The sequence below is a fragment of the Myotis nattereri genome (assembly GCF_964212035.1).
Source record: "Myotis nattereri genome assembly, chromosome: 1".
NCBI classification, from domain to species: Eukaryota; Metazoa; Chordata; class Mammalia; order Chiroptera; family Vespertilionidae; genus Myotis; species Myotis nattereri.
The window spans coordinates 113,429,427-113,455,914 of record NC_138075.1 but is presented as its reverse complement, the minus strand read 5'-3'; the positions used below and the strand labels follow the sequence as shown (position 1 = coordinate 113,455,914).

Genomic DNA, 26,488 nt, shown 5'->3' with positions numbered 1-26,488 from the left:
TCAAGAAAATTGAAATCATATTAAGCATCTTCCAGGATCACAATGGCATGAAACTACAAATCAACTAAAATGAAAACACTCAAATTCATTCCAGCACATGGAGGCTAAACAGCATGCTTTTACACAATCAATGGGTTACCAAAGAGATCAAGGAAGAAATAAAAAATTACTTGGAAATAAATGAAAATGAACACACAATAACCCAAAATCTACGGGACGCACAGAAAGCAGTCCTGAGAGGGAAGTTCACTGCAAAGCAGGCCTACCTCAAAAAGCAAGAAAAATCTGAAATATACAATCTAACCTTACACCTAAAAGAACTAGAACAAGAACAATATGAAAAGCCCAGAGAAAGTACAAGGAAGGAAATAATAAAGATCAGAGAGTAAATAAACCACAGTGTCTAAAAAAACAATACAAAAGATCGGAGAAACCAAGATGGCGGCATAGGTAAACACCGGAGATTGCTGCCTTGCACAACCACTTCAAAAATACAACTAAAAGATGAAACAGACATCATCCAGAACCACAAGAAGGCTGGCTGAGTGGAAATTCTACAACTAGAAGGAAAGAGAAAAGCATACTGAGACTCAGAGGAGGTGCAATGCGGAAGTAAAATACAGAGGTACAGAGGCGCATGCAGAGAGGGTTGGCGGCTAAGGACACAGTTGTCTTTTTCAATTGGGAGGGAGTCTCAAGCTCTGAGCTCCAGTTCCGGGTGAGTCTCTGGGGACCCAAACTCATATGGGAGAAACTGGACTGTCTGGTATCGGTCGGAACTCAAGAGCAGCTTTCTCTCGGAGGTGCTCACAGCGATTGCCAGGGCCTTTGAGGGCAGGACTGAGAGCAGCCATACTGCTCGCTCCACCCGCCCTGTTGATCCTCTGGGACCCTGCTCTGCCCAAGTGGTGCAGGAGGCTTTTGCATATGAAAGGCCCGGCCCTTTGTAATCTGAAAATTACTTAACAAACTGCCGCTGCCCCAAGGCCCCAGGGCAACTTACATTGCTTTACAGCTGGCTTCTGCTGGGTAGCCTCAGGCAGAGGCTAGATTACTACCTCCTTAGGTTCAAGAGCCAGTGTACCCAGTGGTCAGAGTGGGACCATCCAATTACAACTCCTCAGATGCATAAGGGACACACTCAGGGGGCAGACTCAGTGAGCACCAAAGCCCCACTGAAGCAAGTCTTGCCCCATAAGGGTGTCTTCAGCACAGAAGTTCTCCCACTGCAGACACAGCTGATTCTCACAGCCAATTGCCCTGGAGGTCAAATCCTCCCAGTGTTACCTACAACAATCAAGGCTTAACTACAACAAGACTGTGCACAAAGACCACAAGGGGGTGCACCAAGAGTGTCTACCTCAGGTAATTGGGGAGGCTGAACCACTGGACCCTAGAGGACACTTAGCACAGAAAGCCACTCTATCGACACAGCTAAGCATAAAAAATGCTGAGACAAAGAAAGAGGAAACAAAGGACAGAAATGGAGGAAAGCAAACTACTGGATATAGAGTTCAAAACCACACTTTTAAGGTTTTTCAAGAATTTTCTAGAAACCGCCGATAAACTTAATGAGACCCTCAAGAAATCTAGTGAGACTCTCGAGGTTGTGATAAAGGACCAACTAGAAATTAAGCATACACTGACTGAAATAAAGTATATTATACAGACTCCCAACAGCAGACTAGAGGATCGCAAGAATCAAGTCAAAGATTTGAAATATGAAGAAGCACAACACACCCAACTGGAAAAGCAAAATGAAAAAAAGAATCCAGGGAGAAACCAAGATGGTGTCATAGGTAAACACTGGAGTTTGCTGTCTTGAAAAACCACTTCAAAAATACAACTAAAAGACAGAACAGACATAATCCAGAACCACAGGAAGGCTGGCTGAGTGGAAATTCTACAACTAGAAGGAAAGAGAAAAGCATACCGAGACTCAGAGGAGGCGCAGTATGGAAGTAAAATACTAAGGTACGGAGGTGCATGCGGAGTGGGCTGGCGGCTGAGGGTGCGGCTGTCGTTTTCAATCGGGAGGGAGTCTCAGGCTCTGCGCTCCAGTTCCAGGCGAGTCTCTAGGGGCCGAGACTCATACAGGAGAAGCGGGACTGTGTGGCATTGGTCGGAACTCGAGGGCAGCTTTCTCTCCGAGGGGCTTGCAGCGATTACCGGGACACAGAGAAGCAGAGCCTCTGAGGGCTGGACTGAGAGCAGCCATAACTGCTAGCCCCGCCCTGTTGATCCCTTGGGACCTGCCCCACCCAAGCCCTGCAGGGAGGCTTTTGCTGGATAGCCTCAGGCAAAGGCTAGATTAGCAACTCCCTAGAGATCCAGGAGCCAGGAAGCCCAGAGGTCAGAGTGGGACCATCCAGTTTGCAGCTCCGTGGAACCATAAAGGACATACTCATGGGGCAGACTCAGTGAGCACCAAAGCCCCATTGAAGCAAGTCTTGCCCCAGAGGGGTGTCTCCAGCACAGAAGTTCTCCCACTGCAGACACAGCTGATTCTCACAGCCAATTGGCCTGGAGGTCAAATCCTCCCAGTGATAACTACAACAATCAAGGCTTAACTACAACAAGACTGTGCACAAAGACCACAAGGGGGTGTACCAAGAGTGTCCTCCTCAGGTAATTGGGGAGGCTGAACCACTGGACCCTAGAGGACATTCAGCGCAGAAAACCACTTTATCAACACAGGGAAGCATAAAAAATGCAGAGACAAAGAAAGAGGACACAAATGACAGAAATGGAGGAAAGCAAACTACTGGATATCGAGTTCAAAACCACACTTTTAAGGTTTTTCAAGAATTTTCTAGAAACTGCCAATAAACTTAATGAGATCTACAAGAAATCTAATAAGACCCTCAAGGTTGTGATAAAGGACCAACTAGAAATTAAGCATACACTGACTGAAATAAAGTATATTATACAGACTCCCAACAGCAGATTAGAGGATCGCAAGAATCAAGTCAATGATTTGAAATACGAAGAAGCAAAAAACACCCAACCAGAAAAGCAAAATGAAAAAAGAATCCAAAAATATGAAGACAGTGTAAGAAGCCTCTGGGACAGCTTCAAGCGTACCAACATCCAAATTATAGGGGTGCCAGAGGAAGAGAGAGAGCAAGATTTTGAAAATCTATTTGAAGAAATAATGACAGAAAACTTCCCCTACCTGGTGAAAGAAATAGACTTACAAGTCCAGGGAGCGCACAGAACCCCAAACAAAAGGAATCCAAAGAGGACCACACCAAGACACATCATAATTAAAATGCCAAGAGCAAAAGACAAAGAGAGAATCTTAAAAGCAGCAAGAGAAAGAAAGTCAGTTACCTACAAGAGAGTACCCATACGACTGTCAGCTGATTTCTCAACAGAAACTTTGTAGGCCAGAAGGGAATGGCAAGAAATATTCAAAGTGATGAATGCCAAGAACCTACAACCAAGATTACTTTATCCAGCAAAGCTATCATTCAGAATTGAAGGTCAGATAAAGAGCTTCACAGATAAGGAAAAGCTAAAGGAGTTCATCACCACCAAACCAGTATTATATGAAATGCTGAAAGGTATCCTTTAAGAAGAGGAAGAAGAAGAAAAAGGTAAAGATACAAATTATGAACAACAAATACACATCTATCAACAAGTGAATCTGAAAACCAAGTGAATAATCTGATGAACAGAATGAACTGGTGATTATAATAGAATCAGGGGCATAGAAAGAGAGTGGACTGGCTATCCTTGCGGGGGAAAGGGGTGTGGGGGATGCGGGAAGAGACTGGACGAAAATCGTGCACCTATGAATGAGGACAGTGGTAGGGGGCTGAGGGCGGAAGTTGGGAGGGGAACTGGGTGGAGGGGAGCTATGGGGAAAAAAAGAGGAACAACTGTAATAATCTGAATAAAGATTTAATAAAAAAATAAAGATAAAAATAGAATGTTAAAAAAAAACAATACAAAGGATCAATGAAACCAAGAGTTGGTTCTTTGAAAAGATAAACAAGCCCTAATCAGTTTGGCTCAGTGGACAGAGCGTTCAATTCCAGTCAAGGGCATGTACCTTGGTTGTGGGCACATCCCCAGTAGGGGGTGTGCAGGAGGCAGCTGATGGATGTTTCTCTCTCATCGATGTTTTACCTCTCTATTCCTCTCCCTTCCCCTCTGTAAAAAAATCAATAAAATATGTTAAAGAAGGAAGGAAGGAAGGAAGGAAGGAAGGAAGGAAGGAAGGAAGGAAGGAAGGAAGAAGGAAGGAAGGGACAAGACTGATGAACATTTAGCCAGATAGACTGACCAAGAAACAGAGAGAGGGCCCATATAAATAAAATCAGAAATGAAATAATCAAAGTAACAACTGACCACCGAAATACAAAAGATTGTAAGAAAATGCTATGAACAATTATATGCCAACAAATTGGACAACCTGGGCAAAATAAACAAATTCCTAGAAACATACAATCTTCTAAAACTCAATCAGGAAGAATCAGTAACCTGAAGAGACCAGTAATACCTAATGAAATTGAAGCAGTAATAAAAAAAACCTCCCAGCAAACAAAAGTCCTGGATCTGACGGCTTCACAGGCAAATTTTACCAAACATTCAAAGAACTAACACCTATCCTCTCAAACTATTGCAAAAAATTCAAGGAGGGAGACTTTCAAACTCTTTTTATGAAGCCAGCATTATCCTAATTCCAAAACCAGATAAAGACCCTACAAATAAAGATAATAATTATAGGCCAATACCCTAGATGACCATAGATGCTAAAATCCTCAACAAAATATTAGTAAAGTGGGTCAAGCGAAAAATTAAAAAGATCATACACATGTCCTGGCCAGTGTGGTTCAGTTAGTTGAGTGTTGACCCATGCACCAAAGGGTCTCAGGTTCGATTCCTGGTCAGAGCACATGCCCTGGTTTTGGGGTCCTTCCACAGTAGGGAGTATGCAGGAGGCAGCCAATTAATTTTTTCTCTCATACTGATGTTTCTCTCTCTCCCCATCTCTCTTTCACTCTTACTAAAAGATCCATTAAAAACATAAAGGAAAATGAATAAATAAAAAGATCATACACCATGACCAAGTGAGACTTATCCTGGGGATGCTGCTACAATATCCGAAAATCAATAAATGTGATACATCACATAAATAAAAGATAAAAATATGATCAAATCAGTAGATGCATAAAAAGCCCTGGATAAAATCCAGCACCCATTTATGATAAAAACTCTTAGTAAGGTGGGACTACAGGGATTATACTTCAACATAACAAAGGCCATATATGAAAAACATATAGCCAATATCATACTCAATGGGCAAAAAATAAATAAAAGCATTTCCATTAAGATCAGGAATAAGACAGATATATCCACTCTCACCACTCTTATTCAACATAGTGCTGGAAGTCCTAGCCATAGCAATCAGACAAGAAGAAGAAAGAAAAGGCATCCAAATTGGAAAGGAGGAAGGAAAACTGTCATTATTCACAGATGACATAATATTGTACATAGAAAAACTAAAGACTCCACCAAAAAACTACTAGATCTAATAAATGAACTCATCACAGTAGCAGGATACAAAATTAATATCTTGTCCTTTGTCCTATGTAATAATCCCTAAACAATCCTACATAGATGGCAATCTTTCCTAGGTAATGGCATTTCAGAAATCTCCCTTTTTGACTATGTATGATCAAGCCTAGCAATCCTAACTTCTCCTAAAAGATTCCCTTTTGGTCATTATAATTTCTTTTACCACAGTTGTACCTATTGGTCTTTGATTAGTTCTCCAAAGAGAGCAATAATTACTAGAACCTTTTTTGTTTAAATTTCAGAGAGGGAGAGAGAGATAGAAATATCAATAATGAGAGAGAATCATCGATCGGCTGCCTCCTGCAACGCCCCCCACCGGAGACTGAGCCCACAACCCTGGCATGTACCCTGACTGGAATAGAACTGTAACCTCCTGGTTCATAGGCTTACGCTCAACCACTCAGCAATACTGGCCGGGCACTAGAACATTTGATAGCATTTGACCACCCTAACTTTTAAACTCATGGCATTTCCTTTAGATTCCATTTCTTTTTGTTCTTCCTCATGAACCAGATGAAGACCATCACCACTATGAAACCCAATGCTAATTCCTAATCATGAAAATCAGGTTTTAGTCCCAGCTATTTAATGTGACCTTAAGTCATTTCACTTCTGGAGGCACCAGTGAGCTCATCTATAATATGTGAGAACTGGACTAGATAAATTTAAAAACATCAACATTTATAATTCTATAAAATGCTAAGGTTTCTAGTATTACTTATAGAATGAGAGACTTGAAATATACATTTTACTTAAGCTTTTACATAAGCAATCTAATATACAATCATTTTGAAGATAAGCAGTTCTTACTTAGGTAAAGCAAACTAGATCAAGAAGACTACAGATAGTTTATCTTGAAAAATTGATTTAAAAAAATAATTCACAAAAAAATAATTCACAAGGATGATTAATAATTAATCAGCAAAAAGATTATGACTCACTTTACTGTGATACTTGCTTGGCTCAGTGGTCTGGAATTGAACCCTCAGTATCTCTGAGGTATGTCTGCAAAATTCTCCAAAAAGTTTCCCATTTATACATGAAAATAAATAAACATTTCACTTACAGGGAAATACTCATATTTTCCTTTGGTGTGAAGAAAATGGCCATAGTAGTTCCATCTTTGGGAGGGTCATTAGATTTGTGGCTCTTAGACTGAGTTGGCCTAAAGTGTTCTCTTTTTGAAATGCCATTATTATTGAATTTACAGGCTACATTAAGTTGGTTGCACATTCTGTGTGTCTTGGATAATTCATTGACAGTACTAGATTGGCATGGGCCCCCTTTTCTTTCAAAGAACAGGGTGGCAGGTCGATCCTTCAGGGGAAAGTGAGCAGAGGGACTGTCTTTTAGGGCAAGAGCTGCATCTTTTACAGTTACTGATGGATGCCCTAGTACATCAGATTCTTTCTTATTTGGGGTATTCGGAATGAGGAGAGAGGATGGCCTCTCTTCTCTTTGTTTTGATTGATAGAAAGATGATACTGGAAAAGACTCCCCAATTCTTTGTTTTTCAATTGTCTTGAAGGTTTTACGCTCCCTCTCTAAAATATCTGTTTGCTGTCTAATCTGTTCCATCATCTCTTTTTCATTCTGCTGCTGCAACTGTTTTTGCCTTTCTTCCTTCTCAGTGTTCAGCTTTTCCAACTTCTTAAGCACAGTATTAGAAGAATCTGTACTCAAAGCAACAACTTGATTTTCTCCTGAGTAGCGATACTTTCTAGTTTTCCTGTTAATATCCAAAGTAAGAGCTGGAATTGTTTCTTCACTTTCCATTAGTTTGTTTCTCTGGATACTTGTGTCTAGTTGGGAACTTGTTTTCAGTGGGTCTTGTTGAGGAATATAAAAAAATGTAGGCAAACTACTGGAAACAAAGGAGTCTCTCAGTTGTGGCTTACAGGTAATAGATTCAGAACTGCAAACCAATTTTTCCTTCATAGTCCCATTCTTCAAATGCATTGAGTCAGAGGATGCTCCCTTCTGACTCAATGTATAGTTAGTCTCACTTGAGGTACTTCGGGCATTGGCCTGTGAATCAAATTTTTGACTGCTAGATATCTTAGGTGATAGAAACTGCAAGTCTCCTTCATCTAACATTACAGACTCTAGTTGGCTCTTTTGGCTTTCCTCGCAGCTCAGAAGTTCCAAGCTTTCTTGAGAGCTTTCACTATCAGGTGTACCCTGTAAAGACTGAAGGCCCTCAGGCATCAGTTCTGTAGACCATCGGCGTTCTTCTGAAGGAGACACACCACCAAGAGAACGAACTTTTAGCAATTCTAAGCTAAATATAGCTTGTTCTAGTTCTCTCATTCTTCGACTTTCTCTTTTGGCCCGACCTACTTTTTTCTGGTGGAGATCCTCCAAGGACTTGGGTCTCTCTCTTATAATCACATCTTCCTGCAAGTCCACACCACTCTGGCTTCTGGCTCTCTCCTGTCGCTTGTTTGGGGAATCCTTCAAGCAGTCCACTGAACTAATTCGATTACTCTCTATCACATATTTACATTCCTCTATGGCTTTTACTCTATTGTCAAAAGAACAATCCTCCCATTCTGAAGGGTCTGAACCCTGAATTTTCAGAGCTCCATGTGGCTCAATATTCATCAATCCAAGTTCTAGTTTTGTTTCTCTTAGTCTTTGTTCTTTTAAAGCTTTAAATCTATATGAAAATAGAAAAAAAAGGAGGTTATTACTGGAGAAAATACATTTACTGAGAATTTGAGAAAAAAAAGAAGAAAATTTTAATATACCTAAGTATTTTTCAAACTGACTTCAAAGCACATTTCATAATCCTATTTTGATGAGTGAGATTATATATCATTAAGTGCATTATTTGTAATTAGGCATTTTACTAAAAAAAATAAAATAAAACCAAAAGTAAGCTCTCATTTAACAATATCCTTATTTTAACATAAACCTTAAACATAAAATTAAAGTTTCTAAAAGTAAAAACAGTTGAATGGCAATTTTTAAAGATTCAACCTAATGTAAAAGTTAACTCAGCAGTTATAACCACAGACCATGTAGGTTTTCAGTCCACTTTAATTCAATAAACACTTATTTAACTTCTATTATAGACGACACAATGTAGATTAAAATTGCTAGAAGTATCACAGTTTAGTGGAGAAGACAAATTACACAAAACCAATTCTAACACAAGTTAGGCAAGTGTTAGAACAAAAGTATAAATAATGTACTTGAACAGAGAGAATTATTATAACAACAAAGATTACCTTTGTCTTGCTCTGAATCCTCTACATATTGACTGCAAATGGATAATTTTGTTCCTTTGTTCTTGATACTTCTTATTTTCCCTGTAGCCTTTCCATCTTGCCTGTATACAAATAGCAGCCATGTGCCTCCACCTATAGCACTCCCTCCATCTCTGCTGGATGATGATGGTTGCAGTTCGGAGCTCCAAATACCGCTGCCTCTCTAAGTGAGCACGCCAGGAAGCCTGGAGAAGAGTAGCTGCACTAGCCATAACTAGAGCATCCTTTTGCACAGCTGCGTCTCTGACTTGCTTTTGATTTAGGTAATTCCGCCAGAATCGCTGTGGGGAAGACAAAATAATAGAAACTGTTGGCATATCTTATACCACATTTTCACAGAAAAAGGAAAAAAGAATAAATTTCTTATGTCATAATTAGAGGGTATGGCTAAACAGCTAAACTGTGGGTGATTTAAAAAAGTTTTCTTTTCTAGATATGCTTAGTTAAAGCAAATATTTTAGATAATAAAACCTCAATAAAGTTAATTATAGAACTTAATTTAAAATTTTGATGGTTTCATGTCCTACGAATTAATTTAAACAAGTTATAAATTATTCACATACTACAATTTGCCTATATTAATTGGGTTCAAGGTCAATATGTACACATTTCAAAAATTAAGATAAAAAGATATTCTTGTACAAACAGAAAAGGTCCTGTGGAAACAGCTATTGTATACATCGATGAGAAAGAAAGTAAAACAGGTAAACGTGAAACAAGGTACCTATAAACCAAGATGAGTACCTAACAACAATGTAGTTATAACACGCAAATGCCACTCAGAAAACTATTAAATACTAAAGGCCCAGTGCACGAAATTTGTGCACGGGGGCGGGGGGGTGTCCCTCAGCCCAGCCTGCACCCTTTCCAATCTGGGACTCCTCGAGGGATGTCTGACTGCCCATTGTGAGAGAGACATCCCTCTCACAATCCAGGACTGATGGCTCCCAACCGCTCGCCTGCCTGCCTGATTACCCCTAACCACTTCTGCCTGCCAGTCTGATCACCCCTAACCACTCCCCTGCCAGCCCAGTCGCCCCCAACTGCCCTCCCCTGCTGGCCTGATAGCCCCCAACTGCCCTCCTCTGCAGGCCATCTTGTGGCCACATGGGGGTGGCCATCTTTGATCACATAGGGCCAGCCATCTTGTGTGTTGGGAGTGATGGTCAATTTGCATACTGGTTGTGACTAATTAGCATATCCCTCTCTTATTATTGTGTTGGAGTGATGGTCAATCTGCATACTGGTCATGACTAATTAGTATATCCGGTCGCAGCTAATTAATATATCTGGGCTAATTTGCATACCCCTCTCTTATTATATAGAATAACTATGTAACAAAAATTAAGGCACATAATTCCTTTGCCCCGATCATACCTCACAAGCCATTATAACTATAAATTCAATTTAATTTAAATTCAACTCCATCGATATTTATTAATAGTCTGTTATTATATGGCAAGTAATCTTTTTGGTGCTATCAACATTTCAAAAATGTGTAGAACACATTCTCACCTCTGAGGAAGTTTATATTCTTATTTATATGTTTCATAGTAAAATAATTCTGGTTACTAAAACAAAGGCCGAATAAACTAGCCAATCTCATGCAAGAAATCTTGTCTCCCACCTGAATGATAACTGATGCCTGTCTCAGATGGAGAAAATGCTGCCTGCACAGCAAGACCCTAAACCATCGTTGTAACAATATTATTCTGCGGAGCACCTCTTGGTGAAGCAGATCTTGTAGGTGCTGTCGTTCCTGTTCCTTTAGGAACACCTACCAAAAAGAAGATAAGAAATACAGTTTAAGAAGAAACGAGAAATTTATTTCATGAATCATCCCTTCTGTAATTAGCCTTTTTAGAGAAGAACAAATACAGTGGCAGATTAATAAAAACAGTACTGATAAATATTTCTACAATTTATCCAAAGTGGTCATTCTCAAAATGAAAATAAAACATTAGGATATAGAAGGGGAAATGGGAAGGTGCACATGTGTACAAAAATTCCAGTGCAAGATATTATGATACACTAGAGGCCTGGTGCACAGATTCGTGCACATGGAAAGGAAATTAATTAGAAGGTGGCCAGCGGGGCGGGACTGGGTGAAAGGGGCCAGACATGCCCTGAAGCCAACTTCCCATGGTCCCTCCCTGGCCGGCCACACCTGGGGTGGCGCCGGGGCTTGCAGGGCATCTGCCAAGTGAGCAGGGTCCCTCCAGCAGGTGGGGTCCCTCAGCCTGGCCTGTAGGGATTGGGCTGAAACCGGCAATCCGACATCCCCTAAGGCAGGAGTTCTCAACCTGTGGGTCGCGACCCCTTTTGGGGTCGAACGACCCTTTCACAGGGGTCGCCTAAGACCATCGGAAAACACATATATAATTACATGTTGTTTTTGTGATTAATCACTATGCTTTAATTATGTTCAATTTGTAACAATGAAATTGGGGGTCACCACAACATGAGGAACTGTATTAAAGGGTCGTGGCATTAGGAAGGTTGAGAACCACTGTCCTAAGGGGTCCAGGAGTGCAAGAGGGCACTCTGCAAAGTCGCTGTCACTCAGAAGCTCCTGTGTTGATCATCTGCCCACTGGTGGTCAGCGTGCATCATATCTACTGGCTGGTCGCTTAGCCTTTTACATATACACTGAGTGGCCAGATTATTATGACCACCCCATCAGTACTTCGTTGGGCCACCTTTTGCATTCAGTACTGCAGCAATTCTTCTTGGCATTGACTCCATGAGATGTTGAAAGGTGATGCGAGGAATCTGACACCATGACTGATAAATAGCACTGTCCAGTTCTGTGAGATTTTATGGTTGTGGGACCAGCTGTCTGATGGCTCTTTTAACTTCGTCCCACAAATGCTCAACTAGATTGAGATCTGGTGATTGTGGGGGCCACCTAAGCAAGGTAAAGTCTCCCTCATGTTCTTGAAACCACTCCTGCATAATATGAGCACTGTGGCATGGCGCATTGTCTTGTTGGAAGAAGCCATCTCCATGGGGATACACCATCAACATGATAGGATGAACTTAATCAGCAACGATACTTAGGTATGTTGTGCTATCGGGACGTTTATAATAGTCTGGCCCTCTAGCAACTTCAGCGCGAAATTATAGCTAATTTGCCTACAAGCGTCAGGTGGTCATAATAATCTGGCCACTCAATGTATATAGATTATTCCCTTGGGAAATTCACCACCATCTTGAGCCAATGTACTGCTGGTAGTACGTCCTATTTCTATTGATTTTTTTTTTTTAAGAGAGAGGAAGGGAAAGAGAGAGAGAGAAACATTGATGCGAGAGAGAAACATCAATTGGTTGTCTCCCACACATGCCCTAACTGGGGATCAAACCTGCAACCTGGGTATGTGCCCTGACCAAGAATCAAACCCACCACCTTTCTGTGTACAGGATAATGCTCCACACAACTGAGCCACACAAGCCAGGGTGTCATATTTTTCAAGGATGTTGGAGTAGGGGGAAACAAGTTGAGAACCACAAATCTTCAAGTTTGATCATAAGATGAATAAACCAACAATAAGTCTTTTAGAAACCCAGTAGGCATAAAAGGCTTCTTGCTGCCCAAAGCTATTTATCAGTTTATTTATTTACTCCTTCATTCCATTAAAAAAAAAATCTAGGGGGATACAAAGATAACTTAGACATGGTCCTTAGAAAATAGGATTTGCATTCACCTTAAAGAGCAAGTAGATATTAAAAATTGTATACATTTAAGGTATATGTTTTGATGTATGTATACACTGTGAAATGATTACCACAATCAAACTAATTAACATATGCATCACCTCCCATTTTTGTCAAAAATAAAAAAATATTTTTAAAAAGAGCACCAGCCCTGGCCAGAGGCTCAGTCAGTCAGTTGGAGGATTCAATTCTCAGTCAGGACACAAACCTAGGTTGTGGGTTCAATCTCTGATCGGGGCACCCAGGAGGCAAGTGATCAATGTTTCTCTCTCACATTGATACACTAGAGGCCTGGTATCTTTCTCTTTAAAATCAATAAAAACATATCCTTGGGTGAAAATTAAAACATAAAATAAGTTGCCTTTAAAAAGAGCACATAGATATTAGATAACAAAATGGAAAAGAGTAAACTAATGAGGGCAAGAGACAGAGGAGCCCACCTGAACAAAACAAGGGGTTGGAAATAACGATAAAGGCACATACAGGGACAATGAAATACCTAATGTTTATAATGAAGGAATTAAATAGTGTAAAATCACAATATGAAGGTTCTTAAAAAGGAGAAAGATGTTTGAATCTAACGAGAAGGTTATCAGGGGATTATTACTGAGCAAGAAGTCAAATTAAAGAAAGAAATATATTAAGATGATTTTCATAAAATGGGTAGATTTTAACAGAATAACAAACAGACTGGAACTAGACGAGGGATCTGTTTACTGTAAGAGAAATATATGTGAAAGGTAAAGAAACAGACCTACTATGGATGCAGTAGCATTAGAGAAAAAAGCAGAGATGTGAGAATTATTTGTTAAAAAAAAAAAAAAAGAAACAATTTTGTAAAAGGATTAAAGTAAAGGGTAAGCCAAATATGATTATGGTTTCTAGCCTAAGAAACTAGAAGAAGAATGACAGAAAAGAGTAGTTGACAAATTAAGGATAATAGGGAAATCAGGATAAGGTGACTTTGGGCAAGTAGAGTTGGAGATTACAGTAGAGCACTAGGGGAGATGATTTTTAGGCAGTTAAAATTATAGGTAGAATTAGAGAATTGGCCAGAAGCTCTTTAAATTGACTATATTATTAAGTAAAAAAATCGTGGCCTACTCAATTTCCTTATGACATCTGGAAAACTATGTTTTTCTTTGTTATCTTGTTTTTTTGTTACTCCTCACCTGGGGATATTTTTCTATATATTTTTAGAGAGAGTGGAGGGGAGGGAGAGGGACACACAGAGAGAAACATCAATGTGAGAGAGACACATCGATTGGCTGCCAACCACACCACGGCTGGGGATCAAGTTTGCAACCTGGGTATGTGCCCTTGAATGGAATTGAACCCGGGACCTTTCAATCTGCAGGCTGATGCTCTATTAACTGAGCCAAACTGGCTAGGGCTAGAAAATTATGTTTTTTACAAAACATTATCATAGGCAAAGATTCTCATTATTATTTAAACACAAAAATACACTCAATTTTGACAATATATATTTACCATAGATTTTCCAACTTGATAATTATTTGGATTAATATTTATTTTCCTGAAGAAATCCTGAATGTAAAATTTAGATGGAATAACATTTCGAGGAAGAAGTACATGGAAGTGGCTCACAAAATCCTGAAAAAATGAAAAGAAAATGTTATAAGGCCACAAAAGAATGACATGAAAATGTTATAAAGCTACAAGATCCTAAACTTTAGCTAACTATCCTTTTATTGATCCATTTCTCATTCTTTTCAATATGGTGAAACCAAGGAAGTACTTGTTAACAAAGTATTACCGAAGGTTAACTTATAAAATGGGAGGAGGTGTAGTGAGTTCAACAGAGTATTTTATTATCAAAGGGAAGCGGGAAAAGAAACGAAGAGCAGAAACTAATCATCCCTTTTGAGAAAGCTGTATTAAAAAACAAAGAAAAAGTTATATAACAATAATCAGAAACTTTTAGCAAAATTTAGAAAAATAAGCAAAGTACAGTTATTACAGGATATAATTGAGAATGAAGCTTTCCCTCCAAGTAACAATAAAACTTGCTCAGCTGCTGGAAAGCTTCAATATACTTTTTCTACCCAGAGCAGCAACTGATGAGAATAAGCATGAGTCTTGCTGGCAGCTTCCTATATAAGAAAATCCTGCTGAGAAAACTCTAGCAAAAATCAAATGGAATCTTTTCTTTTGAACTAGACAGTTCTGATTGAATTATTTTAGTGTGAAGACTTGTAATACATGTGAAGAATTGCTATGCTGCGAGTAAATTTAGTATTTACTCATAAGAATATGAAGAACTGCTATGCTATGAGTACATTAAGTGTGAAGCAATCGGTGTGAAGAACTGCTATGTTATGAGTAAATTTAGTATTAGGAAACATTCAGATCAAATGAGAATAGCCAAGTACTGGATTCTCTTAAAACACAAGCTTAATAAGACTGGTGCCATTCAATGGAAGTGAGTACTCATTACCTGGTTAATTCTGTGTACAGAAGATGGAATGGAAAGGAAGAATTAAGAGAAATAAGCCCCAAATAAAAAATATGAAAGACAGGAAGAATTTATTTGATATGCATATATACTTAAAGATCACTGTAAAAGTATAACCTGGAAAGAGTATTTGCAGCTGTATCCTGATTGGCGAATTCGAACTGTCTCCAGCATCCCAGTATACCGAAGCTGCCTAAGTACCAAGGCATCATTGAACCTTAATGGCAGCTAAAACAAAGCAATAGAAAAAAAAATCAACCTAGAAGAATAGATCTCCAAATTAATGTTTGTCTTACAAATATGAATAACTTTTGAATATCTAGGAACTGACTTGAAGCTTGTCTGGTTAAGATATAGTGAAGTGACAGGACAATCTTCCTTCCCCAGCTGGTAGCTTCAAAAAAGATCTGACTGCCTGACCCTAAGGAATATGAGGAACCACGTTTCCAGACTTCTCTAGCTGTAGTTCAAAAGGAATGTAGTTACCCATAGGAGTCAATATAAAATACATAACAAAACTAACCCACTTACATATAGTCAAGAGTGTCTGCATTTTTGTTTTTAATTATGATTGTATCTATAATCTCACTCAGAAACTACCTGCCCTACTTTACCAGTTACCTTGGTTAACCGAGAGCTGACAGATTCTTCTTCTAATGACTAGTACAAGGTTAAGAGTAGTTTATTTCCCTAAATACTTTTGCTGATAATATTGGTATGACACATTGAAAAACAAAAAATTCCTCCAGTACCTGACAACTGATTTCATTGTAAAGGCATTGATAGGGAAGCAGCTAGTAGTCACAATGTCCTGAAACTCCTAGGTATCTCTGTAGGCACATTTTCAGACATTCAAAACAATATGCATTTGGAGCTTCTGATATTTCTCCATATTCATTCTAAATACTATTTTCAATGATTCCCTAAAGCAATCCTAAACATTTTCCTTCAGACAGATGGGGCATACCAGCTGTCAAGGAAATAAAGTAAATAGGCAACTTATGTTAAATAATAATAATAATAATAATAATAATAATAATAATAGTTGACATTTATTTAGTACTTATTCTATACCCTGAACTACTTCATTAATTGAACTCTTTGTATAGCAAGGTCTCCTTTACTAACAGGGACTCAAACTTCTATTTAACTATAAATAAAATCATTTCTTTTTTAGCCACTATAAAAGAATAATGACATTTACTAACCACTTAGTATGGGCTGGGAACACTCTTAGTATATTACCAGTATTAACTCACACATACTCACAAAACAGTATGAGGTCCTACAAATACAATATATTCTTACATGGATGAAAATATTTAAACTACAGAAAGGAAAACTTGTCTAAGGTCACAAAGCTTGTATATAACCAAGTTAGAGACTGCTTCTTAAGAATTATGAAAGCTGAACATAATTCCTACACAGTTTAGCTGTTCAGGCTGGGAACTATTTTTTCCTATGATGAACATAACGAAAGATGACAAATGTTTACACTTTTTAGATATATTTTGCAAATTCCTAATTAGGGGATCTGTCATAGAAAATAGAAAGGAATCAAGAATGCCCATATCTTCCCTATTTTACAAAGATAAGAATCTCTAAACATGAAAAATGCCTGGCATGTTCTTTAAGAGTGACAATGTATATCCAAACAAGAGGAATTAATTTCCGGGTAATAAAAGTTGCATAAAACTTTAATTATGGAATTTCAAGAGAAATTTGCTTCTCAAAATCCTTGTAGATATTAAATCAATACAATGTAAATACCTTACAGGCAAGTAGGTGTAGACAGAAGAAAAATATCCATAGAAACTATAGAATGCTGTTTTCCTTAAAAAATATTATAGACTAGAGGCCCGGTGCACAAAAATTTGTGCACTTGGGGGGGTCCCTCAGCCGAGCCTGTGCCCTCTCGCAGTCTGGGACCCCTCGGGGGATCCACCTGCTGGCTTAAGTCCGCTCCCCGGGAGACTGGGCCTAAGCTGGCAGTCAGACATCCCTCTGGCAGCCCGGGAGCCCTCGGGGGATGTTCACTTGCCAGCAGGGAGCAGGCCTAAGCTCCAGCTGGATATCCTTAGTGCTGCTGAGGAGGCGGGAGAGGCTCCCGCCACCACCGCTGTGTTGGCAGCCGTCAGCCTGGCTTGTGGCTGGGCAGAGCTCCCCCTGTGGGAGCGCACAGACCACCAGGGGGAAGCTCCTGCATTAAGCATCTGTCCTCTGGTGGTCAGTGTATGTCACAGAGACCAGTCATTGCCAGTGGTTCTGCTGTTAGGGTCAATTTGCATATTACCCTTTTATTATATAGATATAGAATAGCCTGGTACATGGGTGGAGGCCAGATGGTTTGCCCTGAAGGGTGTCCTGGATCAGGATGGGGGTCCCACTGGAGTGCCTGGCCAGCCTGGGTATGGGGCTGATGGCTGTTTGCAGGCTGGTCAAGCCCCCCAGCGGGGACCCTCACCCCATTGGGGGGGCAGCCTGGGTGAGGGGCTGAAGGCTGTTTTCAAGCTGGCCACACCCCCTTCAGGGTGGAGGTTCCCACTGGGGTGCCTGGCCAGCCTGGGTAAGGGGCTAAAGGCTGTTTTCAGGCTTGCCACACACCCTACAGGGTGAAGGTTCCCACAGGAGTGCCTGGCCAACCTGGTTGAGGGGCTGATGGCTGTTTGCAGGCTGGCCACAGCCCCTTCAGGGTGGGGGCGGGGGGTCCTGCTGGGGTGCCTGGCCAGCCTGGGTGAGGGGCTGAGGGCTGTTTGCAGGCTGACCACAGCCCCTTCAGTGAAGGGGGCCCTACTGGGAGGCATGGCCATCTTGGGTGAGGGGTTGAGGGCCGTTTTCAGGTGTGCCACGGCCATAGGCTGGAAGCAGGTATCTGGGATTTATTTATCTTCTATAATTGAAACTTTATAGCCTTGAGCAGAGCTCAGGGCCTGCAGGGCAGGTGGGAAGCTTGGCTTCCTCCATTGCTGGGGGCAACCGAAGCCTCCTGCTCACTCCAGCTCCATGGCTGCCGCCATCTTAGTTGGGTTAATTTGAATACTCGCTCCTGATTGGTGGGTGGGCGTAGCTTGTGGGTGTGGGTTGTGGGTGTAGCTGAGGTATGGTCAATTTGCATATTTCTCTTTTATTAGATTAGATTGCTCTTTCTATCCACTTGCTCTTCTTAGAAAGAATTTAAAGCTTGGTTTGAAGTAAGCTGAGCGAGTTCTCATGTACGGACATTTTTACCTTTTCTGCATTAGAGCGAATGCATTTTACAAAATATGGTTCTGCTTGACCAAGTGTCTCCATCAGCTTGTTTAATGAGGCCTGTGATACAAAACAATAATATAATGAGAATTTTCTTCCATCCCACATTGGAAGCAATTTATAAATATAAACAATAATGTTGCTAAAATATGCAAAAAATGAGTGGTATACAAAGAAATAGGTTTATTTCTGAAAAGCCAAATGACCATTACAGCATGGCTTTTTAGTCACATCAACCATATCCCATTCAGGTTATCTTGCCAATCATTTTGACTTTTCAGTATCAATCTGAAGGAAACAGATTCCTCTTTGTTAAAAGTAAAATAGGAACTAACCTGAAACTGAGCACTGATGCTGGGAGGTTTCTTCTTCTTGTGCAAATGAAGAAGGGATTTGGTAATGCGATCCTGCAGAGTCAGTCTTGTCAGGTGCTTTAAAGAATTTACCTCCAGCAAGTGCTAAAAAGAAACGGGGGAAAGGGGGAGATCAAATTCTTCTTAAATTAATCTAAGAATAAGGAACACAAAATTGTCAGCCCATTTTCATCATTTCCTATGTATACTGACTATGGTGAATATGGGAGATTGACATTCAACATCCATCTTACCTTCCTCCGGCTTTTCTGCAGAAGCTTTCCAGCTAAAAAGAAAACTACTTTTCCCAAATTCTCTTTCATCTCAGGTTCAGAAAGTGATTTAAGTTCAACAATTGAATTTCCACACATGAAACTGGGAAAGTATAATGAGGCAGAGGCTTTGGCTAGTAGCTTCTGTTTCTGCTGGCAAGCGTGTACATAATAAGTGCTTCAGTTTTCTGGCCAGGTACTACTTTTTTGAGTGCTGAGAGACAGAGTGTATTGTCACTGCAACTCTAATAAAGGCACTTGAGCCCTGGAGCCAATAGTTTTAGCAGCTTCTCCAGCAGCTACAACTTTCTGATTGCAGCTCAGGTCAGTTCTGCATTGTTATTTTACTAGTCTGAAACTAAGACTTCTAGCGCTTTTCTAAGTGCCTGTCTGAATTAAGTCCCTTTCTATATAAAAATGTCTACAATAATTACTGTTATCTGCAACAGAATCCTAACTCACAGAGACAAATTAAATTGAATCCCAGGGCTATATCAGATATGCCATGAACACACAAAAAGAGAAACCCCCTATTAACAGTCATCCTGATGTGCTAATTATTAATCTTAAGATCCAAATTACACATAAGCAATTAAAGAATGTAAAATAAAATATTAATAAAGTATGTGGGAGCTTTTTTAGCCCATCAAAAAATAGAGGGTGTATCAAAAAAATGTATACACACTTTGAATAATTATTAATTCCAATGGCTTAAATCTGAAAAGAAACATCAATTGAGCTATCAGCTGTTAAAGTGTATATATTTTTTTGGGGGGACACCTTATATATGGCAGTGACTTTGTTAATGAAAAGAATATATCTATACAAATGTGCAACTAATAATGTTGCAGGCTCGATCCCCAGCAGGGGGTGTGCAGGAGGCAGTGTATCATTGATGTTCCACTCTCACATCAATGTTTCTTTCTCTCTCCCTCTCCCTTCCTCTCTTTCTAAAAAATCAGTGAAAGTAAGGAAAATTTTTTAAATATAAATGTTGACAATATAAGCATTAAAAAAAAACAACTTTCAAGCGAGAAAAATGTTTCCAACAAGTATAATGACTCATTATCTGTATATAAGAACTGTAAGAAATCCTTTAAAAATTCACAAAGTATAAATGACAACATTATGACAATCATTCAATTTCACTTGTAAGAAAAGAAACAATTTCTTTTAAAGATATTTTCTGCATATCAGATTAGCAAACATTAAATAAAGACTTACAAAACCCAACATTCATGCAGATGTGGGGAAATAGGCTTATATATGCACTGTTCTTAGGAATGCAAATCAGTATAACCTTCCTGATAAGCAATGTCATTCTCAGGTATTTATTTAAGGAGAATGTCAGATAAGATCTGAATGCTATCTCTGACAATGTACTTCAAAAAATAATAAAAAATTATGAACAGAGATATGCATTTATATGGAATTTTCATAAAGTATGTTTCATCCACACAACTGCGTACTATCATAGATCATAAAACAGAGGGAAAGGGAGGAGGGGGGAAAGGAGGAAGAAAGGGGTAAAGAAAAGGGTAAAAGGGGACCAAATGGTGATGGAAGGAAACTTTACTTGGGATGGTGAGCACACAATACAATACACAAATGATGTATTTTAGAATGATACACCTGAAACCTATATAAATTTATTAGCCAATGTCACCCCAATAAATTCAATTTTTTTAAAAACCTGTATTTCCTGACATTGAGAAATATTTGCAAATACTACTGACAAAAAATACCATGTAAAACAATAACATATATGTATTTGCTTGGAATACTCTGAAGCCAGATCTTCACATGGCTTGATTTTTCTTGGCATTCAACTTCTAGCTTAAATGCCCAAAACACTCTCATGAAGTTCTTGCTTAACTACCCCAAAGTCAACATGTCATTTCATTTTCCTCTTTGCACATATCATCTGGTTATCTTTTCATATATTTATTTACATTTTCTTCACTAGAAGATAAACTAAAGGAAAGCAAAGACTAGACTGTTCATCCCTGTACCCCTAATGACTGTGTTCTGGTGCAGAGTAGGTATTCAAAAACTATTAGTTTTGATGAATGAATGGATGGGTGGTTAGCAACTAATGATTTTTGAGCATTGTTTCCTTAGCAGCTAGAGGTCAGACTTCTGCCCATAAAATCACCATGCTCAGATCAATCAACAACTATTCAGATTACTACAGATTAGGCTCTGTTCTAAGTGTCTGGAATACAGTACATTTAAGTACAGGGAAACAGGCTACAAGGGCATTATAAAATAAATGATAACTTGAGGGTTATTAAGATTTATAAAGAAGATAAAATAGGACAAGTAAAAAATGGGGAGACAAGGCAAAACAGAACAAGATGGAAGGCAAGAGACTAAGGGGACATGAGAGAGATGAATCCAGTTAAGTGACAGCTGCAATAGTCCAGCATGATGTGACAGAAACCACAAACTAGAATGCAGAACAGAGATCTAGTGGGGAAAAAAATATCGAGTTAATTTCTTTCTTAGATCTTCCATTCATTATCTACTTTATTCCTTTCTTAATTCCATTTTCATTGTTTGATTTATTCAGCTTAATTAATCAGTTATTTTTTAAAAACCTATTATTTAGTGCTTGCTGTACAAAGTGTAGAAACAAACATTAAAAAGATACTGCTTAGACATTATTTACAATAGCCAAGATATAAAAGGAATCCAAATGCCCATCAACAGACAAATGGATAAAGAAGAGTTGGTACATATATACAATGGAATGTTACTTAGCCATAAAAAAAGAAATTAAATCTTGTCATTTGTGACAACTTGGATAGATCTAGAGCAGTGATGGCGAACCTTTTGAGCTCGGCGTGTCAGCATTTTGAAAAACCCTTAACTCTGGTGCCGTGTCACATATAGAAATTTTTTTATATTTGCAACCATAGTAAAACAAAGACTTATATGTTTGATATTAATTTTATATAATTAAATGCCATTTAACAAAGAAAAATCAACCAAAAAAATGAGTTCGCGTGTCACCTCTGACACGCGTGTCATAGGTTCGCCATCACTGATCTAGAGGGTATTATGTTAAGTGAAATAAGTCAGACAGAGAAAGACAAATACGGTATGATTTCACTTATATATAGAATCTAAGAAAACCAAAACAAAATAAAACAATAAACAAAACAGAAACAAACTCTAGAACATTCTGATGGTTGCCAAAAGGTGGGTGGGGAAATAGATGAAAAAAATAAGGGATTAAGATAAATAAATTACCAGTTATAATTACAGTCACAGGGATGTAAAGTACAGCATAGGGAATATCATCAGTAATATTGTAATAACTATGTATTATGCCAGAAGGGTACTAGACTTATCAGGATAATCACTTCGTAAGGTATATAAATCACTTCGTAAGGTATCTAATCACTGTGTTGTATAGCTGAAACTAACATAATATTGTATGTAAACTGTAATTGAAATTAAATTAATTTATAAAAAGAAGATACTGCTCATGTTAAAGAAGACTAAAATTAACTTCATGTCTTGAGCCTGAGTGACTAAAAATTTAATAAGGAAATGACATACTAAAATCACTCTGGGCACCAAGAAAGAAAGATGAGCAGAGTGTACAACAAAGTAGAAATGTACAACAGAGCAACTGTCAGTAAAAAATTGGAAATTAAAAGTGAGGTCATGTTAGAAAAGTAGATTTAGCAGAAGTGACAGTTTCAAGGTCTGAGCAGAAATAAATTCTGAGAGGGAAAAGGGAAAGTACTATCTGTAATAATACTTGAGAACAAGAGCTATAGTGAATCTGATGAGAAGGAAGAATTAATGGCCATCTTCTGGGGGCCACAATAACTCACCAAGTAGATTCCAATAATCTGTACAAGCACGGCCTTCACTTTGGAGAACCTAATCTGTTATAGCTTCCAAATGGCCAAGGGCATGGAATTCCTTGCTTCCAGAAAATGCATTCATCAGGACATGGCTGCTCAGAACATCCTTCTAACTAATGACGACATTGTGAAGACCTGTGACTTTGGTTTGGCCAGAGACATCTACAAAGACCCTGACTATATCTAAAATAGAGATGCAAGACTGTCAAGTGGATGGCGCCTAAAGCCATTTTTTACAAGGCTTACACTACCCAGAGTGATGTGTGGTCATTTGACATTTTGATGTGGGAAATATTCTCTCCAGAATGTAGTCATACCCTCTGAATGAACTTGTGTCCACTGGCAGAACAACATCTCAGCCAAGACCCCAGCACCAGCCAGGTCTGGCCCCACCACCTGAGGCCAGAGGCATGCGAAAGCACAAAAGGCTTGAATCTGAAAGCAGCTCAGCCTGCCCTGCTTAGCATCCAGAGGCCTGAGAAATGAGGGCCTGAGCTGGACTGCAGGTGCCTGTCCCCTGGTCTCTCTCCCTACCCACCCAATCAGGAAGCCTTGAAGGAAGTTAGTCAAGTAAGAAGCTTGTCCAATTGGAAGATCAGAAAACAAAGCTATTGTTGAGGTTTAATCTGAAACCATTCATTCATTTAATCATATCTTAGTAATACCCACTTCACAGGGTGTTGTGAGAATTAAAGAAGATGAAAAAGGAGACAAAAAAAAGAAAGTACTATCAAAAGAGAACTGAGTGGGGAGAAACCAAGATGGCGGCATAGGTAAACACCGGAGATTGCTGCCTTGCACAACCACTTCAAAAATACAACTAAAAGATGGAACAGACATCATCCAGAACCACAAGAAGGCTGGCTGAGTGGAAATTCTACAACTAGAAGGAAAGAGAAAAGCATACTGAGACTCAGAGGAGGTGCAATGCGGAAGTAAAATACAGAGGTACAGAGGCGCATGCAGAGAGGGTTGGCGGCTAAGGACACAGGTGTCTTTTTCAATTGGGAGGGAGTCTCAAGCTCTGAGCTCCAGTTCCGGGTGAGTCTCTGGGGACCCAGACTCATATGGGAGAAACTGGACTGTCTGGTATCGGTCGGAACTCGAGGGCAGCTTTCTCTCAGAGGTGCTAGCAGCAATTGCTGGGACACTGAGAAGCAGGGCCTCTGAGGGCAGGACTGAGAGCAGCCATACTGCTCGCTCCGCCTGCCCTGTTGATCCCCTGGGACCCCGCTCTGGCCAAGCGGTACAGGAGGCTTTTGCATATGAAAGGCCCGGCCCTTTGCAATCTGATAATTACCTAACAAACTGCAGCTGGCCCAAGGACCCAGGGCAACTGGCATTGCGTCACAGCTGGCTCCTGCTGGATAGACTCAGGCAGAGGCTAGATTAGCACCTCCTTAGAGATCCAGGAGCCAATGTGTCCGGTGGTCAGAGTGGGACCATCCAGATTGCAGCTCCTCGGATTCATAAAGGACACACTCAGGGGGCAGATTCAGTGAGCACCAAAACCCCATTGAAGCAAGTCTTGCCCCAGAGGGGTGTCTCCAGCACAGAAGCTCTCCCACTGCAGACACAGCTGATTCTCACAGCCAATTGGACTGGAGGTCAATTCCTCCCAGTGATAACTACAACAATCAAGGCTTAACTACAACAAGACTATGTACATAGCCCACAAGGGGGTGCACCAAGAGTGTCTACCTCAGGTAATTGGGGAGGCTGAGCCACTGGGCCCTATAGGACACCTAGTACAGAAATCCACTCTATCGACACAGTGAAGCATAAAAAAATGTGGAGACAAAGAAAAAGGACACAAATGACAGAAATGGAGGAAAGCAAACTACTGGATATCGAGTTCAAAACCACACTTTTAAGGTTTTTCAAAAATTTTCTAGAAACCGCCGATAAACTTAATGAGACCCTCAAGAAATCTAGTGAGACCCTCGAGGTTGTGATAAAGGACCAACTAGAAATTAAGCATACACTGACTGAAATAAAGTATATTATACAGACTCCCAACAGCAGACCAGAGGATCGCAAGAATCAAGTCAAAGATTTGAAATGCGAAGAAGCAAAAAACACCCAACGGGAAAAGCAAAATGAAAAAAGAATCCAAAAATATGAAGACAGTGTAAGAAGCCTCTGGGACAGCTTCAAGCGTACCAACACCCAAATTATAGGGGTGCCAGAAGAAGAGAGAGAGCAAGATATTGAAAATCTATTTGAAGAAATAATGACAGAAAACTTCCCCTACCTGGTGAAAGAAATAGACTTACAAGTCTAGGAAGCACAGAGAACCCCAAACAAAAGGAATCCAAAGAGGACCACACCAAGACACATCATAATTAAAATGCCAAGAGCAAAAGACAAAGAGAGAATCTTAAAAGCAGCAAGAGAAAGAAAGTCAGTTACCTACAAGGGAGTACCCATACAACTGTCAGCTGATTTCTCAACAAAAACTTTACAGGCCAGAAGGGAGTGGCAAGAAATATTCAAAGTGATGAATGCCAAGAACCTACAACCAAGATTACTTTATCCAGCAAAGCTATCATTCAGAATTGAAGGTCAGATAAAGAGCTTCACAGATGAGAAAAAGCTAAAGGAGTTCATCACCACTAAACCAGTATTATATGAAATGCTGAAAGGTATCCTTTAAGAATAATAATAAGAAGAAAATGGTAAATGGTAAAGATACAAACTATGAACAACAAATACACATCTATCTACAAGTAAATCTAAAAATCAAGTGAATAAATAATCTGATGAACAGAAAAAAAAAAGAGAGAGAACTGAGTGGAAATAAATTCTAAGAGTTAAAAAGGAAAGTACAATCAAAACAGAACTATACAAATGGCCAAGAGACAAATGAAAAAAATGTTCAAAGTCACTAATCATCAGAGAAATGCAAATTAAAACCACAGTGGGATATCACCTCACACGTGTCAGAATGGCTATCATCAAAAATCAATAAACAACAAGTGCTGGCGAGGATGTGGAGAAAAGAGAACACTAGTTTACTGCTGGTGGGAATGCAGACTGGTCCAGCCACGATGGAAAACAGTATGGAGTTTCCGCAAACAATTAAAAATGAAACTTCTATTTGACCCAGTGATCCCACTTCTGGGAATAAATCCTAATGACCCCAAAACACCAATTAAAATGAACATATGTACCCCTATGTTCAAAGCAGCATTATTTATAGTAGCTAAGATTTGGAAACAGCCCAAGTGCCCATCATCAGATGAATAGAAAGCTGTGGGACATTTACATTATGGAATACTATGCAGTTGTAAGAAAGAGGGATCTCTTGTCCTTTGGGGCAGCATGGATGGACCTGGAAAATATTATGCTAAGTGAAATAAGCCAATCTAAGAAAGACAAATATCACATAATATCACTTATTTGTGGAATCTAATGAACAAAATGAATTGACCAACATAAAGCAGGGAGGCATGGAACAGACTGACATACCTCAATGTGAGGTTTGGGGGACAAGAAGAGAGAAACCAAAGAACTTATATACTTACTAGAGGCCTGGTGCATGAATTTGTGCACCAGTGGGGTCCCTTGGCCTGGCCTGCAGGATTGGGCCGAAACTGGCTCTCTGACATCCCCCGAGAGGTCCTGGATTATGAGAGGGCACAAGCCAGGCCAAGGGACCCCACCAGTGCATGATCGAGGCTGG

The 26,488-nt window shown here is 39.6% G+C and overlaps 1 protein-coding gene across 1 annotated transcript in view; it reads right to left on the bottom strand.

Annotated features, from left to right (window-relative positions):
* The window catches only part of MYO9A (myosin IXA), a 424,596-nt gene that overhangs the window by 105,906 nt on the left and 292,202 nt on the right, over positions 1-26,488 (bottom strand). Inside the window, exons 19-25 of the mRNA XM_081084933.1 lie at positions 18,633-18,755; positions 18,277-18,357; positions 15,166-15,276; positions 14,064-14,186; positions 10,486-10,635; positions 8,820-9,139; positions 6,653-8,245 (exon numbers count right to left, since the gene is read on the bottom strand). Of these exons, the coding sequence (XP_080941059.1) occupies positions 6,653-8,245; positions 8,820-9,139; positions 10,486-10,635; positions 14,064-14,186; positions 15,166-15,276; positions 18,277-18,357; positions 18,633-18,755 (2,501 nt within the window). The remainder of the gene's footprint in view (positions 1-6,652; positions 8,246-8,819; positions 9,140-10,485; positions 10,636-14,063; positions 14,187-15,165; positions 15,277-18,276; positions 18,358-18,632; positions 18,756-26,488) is intronic.